Source organism: Ammospiza caudacuta, chromosome 2 (genome assembly GCF_027887145.1).
Source record: "Ammospiza caudacuta isolate bAmmCau1 chromosome 2, bAmmCau1.pri, whole genome shotgun sequence".
NCBI classification, from domain to species: domain Eukaryota; kingdom Metazoa; phylum Chordata; class Aves; order Passeriformes; family Passerellidae; genus Ammospiza; species Ammospiza caudacuta.
Genome location: NC_080594.1, coordinates 96,439,679 through 96,445,678, shown reverse-complemented (window position 1 = coordinate 96,445,678; position 6,000 = coordinate 96,439,679). Strand labels below are relative to the sequence as shown.

Sequence of the window (6,000 nt, the reverse complement as noted above, 5' to 3'; positions counted from 1 at the left end):
TTTATTTCACTATATGATCACCTCACATAATCCAGACACAACAGGGAGAGGGGCAGGGGGAATAAATGCTTGTCAAATGAGTTCCCCCTCCCTGGCACAGCAGGCAGAGTCCTTAGTCCATGCAGGGAGGATTTCCCTTGGCTTCAGCAGCATCACCACAACAGGCCCAGCTCCAGACAACTGAGCTCTCTTCAACAGCTCCCATGTATTACACAACTACTTCCCAGGTTGTGTCCTGTAATCCCATGACCTCACAAAGGCTGGTACAGTGTCATCTCATCATAACCCAGAAATTTTTCAAGGAACAATAGCCAGCAACACTGAAAAAACAAGATCATACCAGACAAGTGTAGCCTTAAGGGCAAGAGTGCAGCACACAAGACTGGTTCCTGTGTCATCTCATTTGGTGAAAACACTCAAGCTGAAGCTTTTAGAAAGACTAAGAGTTACTTAACATCTCATATGAATCAAATGCTAGTGCAACTCAATTACAAATATTTATACCTTAAGAAGTGTCGGACGTTAAATTTACAACTATTTTTTCTATTCTGTGCCTTCTAGATGTACATCTCCCAAAATGCCTCACCTTGCAATCAGCATGTGTTGCAGGTTCAGCTGCCAACAGAAGCAGGAAAGCCAGTGCTGGACTTCTCACAGGTGTGTCTGCAGAACCCTTCGGTCACAAAAAAACCTGAGATTGTAGCCTGTTTGTCTCTTCCCAGTCCTGAGGGAAGACTACATATGGCCCCTGGAATTTTGTTAATGGCTAGAAGGTTTCTAATTATACACATTTTAAAATACCACAGCTCAGGTGCTGTTTAGTCTCTGACACTGGTAGGTGTCTGCAAGCCAGTGGCAAACCCAAAAGATTACAACCCTTAGTAGGGCCTGTAGCAATAGGAAAATGGGTAATGATTTTAAACCACAAAAGGGCAGGTGCAGACTAGATACAAGGAAGACATTTTGACAATGAGGTTGGTAAAACACTGCAACAGGTGTTGCACCTGTTGCACCACCCAGAGAGGTGGTAGGTGCCCCATCTGTGGAAATATTCACGTTGACTGGACAGAGCAACCTGATGAAATTGAAGACCTACCTGCTCAATGCATGGGGAAGTGGACTAGATGACATTTAAAGGTCCCTTTGAACCCAAACCTATGATTATATTATTTAATGCTGAGTGGTTTCTCCCTCAAGCCATTCTTCCCCACTACATGTGTACTATGAATTAACTTGAAAGCAGAAAAGCAGAAAATAAAGCTACTGCTCTGTAGCAATTCGCTCAATAGGATGTACTTCCAAAAAAAAAGTGCTTTAAATACATTTAGTAAAAATTTAATTTAATATTTATTCAGGAATTTTCTCCCTATGTATGGAACTGTTATTTGGGTGAGACAGAGACAGGCAGTGACAAAGCTTAAGAACCACCAATGCTTAGTTTTAGAAAATTGTACCAGAGGCACCCAAAGGAAGATGAAGTCCCCACACAGGAGCTCGCAAAACTGAAAATATGCAAGCTGCATCCTTGGGCTTGAGTGGTTGCCTGATTTTGGGAGGAATGGCGGGGGGGGGGGGTGTGTCTCAGGGTGTGTTGAAAAACCAGAAGTTCTTCACTCTGCTTCAGTTCAGTGTGAGCTCCTGGGTCACTACGTGCATTCTTTGTAGCTGAGAGGGTTGGGAAACTCCAGGAGCTGTATTAAGCGTTAGCCACGCCTTTTTACTGCAGTCAGGAGAGAAACCTGTACCTCATTATTGCTCCTTCATGGGCCTTTTACTCCACAAAAGGCAGTTTCTTCCCTTCCTCCTGCATTATCCTGTTTCACATCAGAAAACACCAGTCTTCACTTCCCTCCAGGTAGAGGTAATTACTACCCCAGGTAGTAATGTCATGCATAGCTGATAAAAATCAAAGCTGCAGTTCTGCCTGAGAACAACTAAGGAGTGGGAAAGGAGACAGACACAGATGCTGAACACAATGAGACCCCTATAGGGCACCAAAAAGAAGTTTTAACAAAAATACAGACAAAATAAGATTGATTTCTTCCCCAAAACCCACCTATATTAAAAAGAATTACAAGGGGAAAATGGAAAGAAAGAAAAAACTTCCTCCTGCAACTTGCAATTAGAACAGCAAGAGCTGGGATACTGCTTGTTAACACATGAAAGCTCACTATGGAAGAAGAATTCTCATTAATAAAGTCTCCAAATGAACAGTACATATCCACAGTGATTTTAATAGTTCAGCTTCTGAATCATATGCTATCAATCTGACATAAAAAGACTGCAATTGATTTATTAGCTACAAATATAAATATACCTGGATTTTCTTTTTTTTCCTTAAGAATAAAAAAGTACTGTGTCTTCAGTCTTCCGAAGTTATAATTGTAAGGGAAAAGAAGATCATCATATGAAAGTTTTCAAGAGTACACAAACAGATCATTTACATGCAACATGAAATGGCAAGTCACTAAAAATCAGAATCTTTCAAATCTGTCCAAATGATTGTCACTACCCATTCTAATAACACACCACTTGTCTTCAGAGCCCATGGAAACTGGCAAGTCTTACTCCATAATTTCACCTGCATTCCCATTTTTTTATACACAGAGCTTCCCAGAAGCCTTTAATGGTCAGAATATTTATTGTTTCTTTTCTTTTTCTTTTTTTTTTTTAACACACCATTTTAGTCTACTTATTCTTTGACTTTTCCTTTCTGGTCAACTGCAAGCAGTTCATATTCCTCATTCTGCTGGAGTGAAAAATCCCTCCCCTTTTCCATGTCACATAGATGGTTCAGGCACAACAACCTGATTTTGTCCTTTTGGCTGGCTTGTAGTCCGTGATGTCTACGGTTTGCGGCGGCCCCTCAGCTTTCTGCCGTACGATTATTGGGACTACCATGTCAAACACAGTTTCAAACAGGTAGTCCACCTTGTATCCTGTCTTTGCACTGGTCTCAAAACACATTTTCTCAGCTGCTGGAACATCCTTCTCATCTAGCATTTTGTATTTCAGTATCTTTTTATAGAGCGCAATCGCGTCCTCTGCACGGACTTGTTTCCGCACCTTGGAGCCACAGCTGGCACCAGACTTCCCGGGTCTGTTTTCATCCGGTGCTGAAGTACAGTCATCGCTGAGGTCAACTTTATTTCCAACAATAGCAAAAATGCAGTCAGCACTTGCACTGTCTGTCAGAGCCAAGAATCTTTCTTCCAGCTCCGTCAGGCTCTGGAGGCTGTTCACGTCGTACGTGAGGATCACAGCAGCCGCTCCTCTGCAGTACATGGACCCGAGGCCGTGGAACTGCTCCCGTCCTGGCAAAGGTTTAAACACAGCAAATGTTAGCGTGCTGGAAAACACATCATTGACCAACTAAGAGAATTTAAGAAATTTTAAACCAATTTCACAAGTCTGGATGAAGCAGTGAAGATAAAAATGGGTTATTTGTAGCACTTTGAGGTTTTTCCTTCTGTTTTTCCATAAGAGAGCAACCGTTATACAGAACAGCTCTGCTCACTGCTTGCTCAGTCTCAGAGAAGGGAATCTCTTGTAGGCAACAGTGAACAAGGGAGTTCATGCAGCATTCTTACTTGCAGAGAGCAAAAAAAAAAACCTGGCTTCTTTTTTATTAAATTGCATGCTAGCTGATTTATGTCACATTAACTACTACCCTGCTTGCACCCACAGGTGGCCCATCCATCTACATCACCATTTACAAACAAAAAAGTTCTACTGTTTCAAGTTCTGCTGGAATTTATTACTCCTATAAATCCAGCATGCATTTTCAAGTATATCTAGTTCAGAAATCTGTATCAAAATCAGTAATCCACTTCTTTCTAAGTTTTGAAGGATTTTGTAAGCCATATAGTCTGATGCTACATGCCCACAGTTCTCAGGTACCTTGGCTTTACAGGAAAAGTGTCTTGTGCTATCCAGCCTGTAGTGATAGGCATCTGTCCCTCCACCAGTTTTCACACAATTTTTAGAGTACTAAACACACAATATACAGAAAATCCTAATACATTCTAAGAGAAATTAATATTTTAAGTTGCCCTGGCCATTGCTCAATAATCAAGAGTTAAAAGATTTCTTTCTCCTCATTCAGGGACTATCTTCCAACACTTCCAAGTAAACTTTGATGGTGTCCTTCATTTCTTGTAAGACAAAAGTGACTCTGTTAAATCCTGGGAAGCAAATAATGTTCTTCAGTAGTTGCAACAGGACTAAGGGAAATTAGGCAGAAGACAAACTGTGCTTTCCTTCCTACTGAGAACTGATCCCTTCCCCAAATACTTCCTACCTGTAGAATATGCTGCTTGTTTCACTATCTTTTTCTTGATACCTAAGATGGTATCAAGAAAAAGATAAAACACACTAGATCTCAACCAACCATCAGAGTCAGCCTCAGGTCACTACATAAATGTGCATGAACAGAGAAAAAAAGAGCCAACTACATGCTTATGAACATTTGAAAATCAACATCAGTTTCCAACTCTTTTCATACAATCCCTTTGCATAGAGCCTTCATTTATAGAAAATCTGGAAGAGATCTGGTTACATTCATCTTCTGCACAAAGCTACTGACCACCAGGAGCTATTTCATCACCATCAATGATTCATCATGAAATCCTGGTAAATGATGGTGGAACAGGAAAGGCAGAAGAAAGTAATGCTGAAAAAAGGAGGTCAGCACACATTGGGAAAACACATCTGCATGTGAACGTGCACTCTGTGAAAGGAACTCAGAATCCAGCTCTGGTGGGGAGCAAAACTGCAGTTAGTCCTTCTACAAATCTCAGAACTCCAAGGCTGCCAGAAGAGAGACAGTGCTCATCATTATCAGTAAAACAGATCTGGGAAACCTCAAGCTAGAACATGAAATTCAAATCTCATTGCACTTTTCACACTGAGTGAAATTCTGGCAGCTGCCAGAGAGAGAGGTTTGGAAAGGTGCAGAGCTCACTATAAAGAGGGGTAAAAGGAAGCTGGTGAGAATGCTCAGAAGTATGTGAAACATTTGCATGAGGAAAAATTGTGGGATCTTTCAGGCTGGTGAATGATTGGAAAAAAGGGTAGAAACAGATGTCTATAAATTCAGGTGTAATGCTGAGAAAAAATAAATAGTTGTTCCTCAGTTATTTTCTCGTCACACAGAAAATGAGGATTTCACATCAAAAACATGCGTGTAATATTTAAATACTTTCCCACAAAGTGAAAAATTGGTAATAGCATTTATATAACACTGCAGAGGTCAAAAGTTTAGTGAACAGCATTCAGAAAATCATTAGGGAAAATTTATGGAAAATTGCTTCAGTGAAATTTTGTATAACCTCTGATTTGCTTTCCCTCAGCAAAAGAAATTCTTTAACTCATGATCATGGAGGTAGGAAAAAAGGAGGTTTAAAAAAAAAATAGCTACACCCTTGTTTAGGTATGTTGAGTAAGGGCAAGGGAGATTGGGATGCAGGGGATGGAGGAGGTCAGGCCTTTTATGCTTTTTTTCTCAAATCTCACATTAAAGTTGTACTTCCAGCTGCACTGCAACTGAGTCTTTAAATGTCCCCAAGTTTTCAATAGAAGTTTGCACCACGACTGATTTTGTTCTCACCCAAACCCTGATTATACTGTGGTCTGGAGACCACAATGGAACATGTTATCTCCCCCTGCCCTCCCACTTCAGATGCCTAAGCCATAAAATGCAGCCCCCAGAATCGTTTGCTACAGCAACCAAGCAGTAGAACAATATTATTACTTGTTTTATGGCATTTGTATGCTAATCTAATCTTGCACAGCATAATATAAACCGTGACACTTTTACATGGCAACTACCAACTGACTACTTCTATAACGAATACATTGTTGAAAGGGGGAAAGAAACAGTAGAGAATTTACCTTGCATAAGAAACTAATTATATCAAAGGAATTATGGACAGTCTCCTCTGGTCACCCTCACAGCACAATCAACATGCAGAAAAAACTGCACAATGTATTTTTGTAGCA

At 40.5% G+C, this 6,000-nt stretch overlaps 1 protein-coding gene across 1 annotated transcript in view; it reads right to left on the bottom strand.

Moving 5' to 3' along the window:
• Window positions 1-1,530: 1,530 nt before the first annotated feature.
• RAB20 (RAB20, member RAS oncogene family) overlaps window positions 1,531-6,000 on the bottom strand; it is a 28,356-nt gene continuing 23,886 nt past the window's right edge. Inside the window, exon 2 of the mRNA XM_058799931.1 lies at window positions 1,531-3,314. Coding sequence (XP_058655914.1) covers window positions 2,794-3,314 — 521 coding nt within the window. The 3' untranslated portion in view covers window positions 1,531-2,793. The remainder of the gene's footprint in view (window positions 3,315-6,000) is intronic.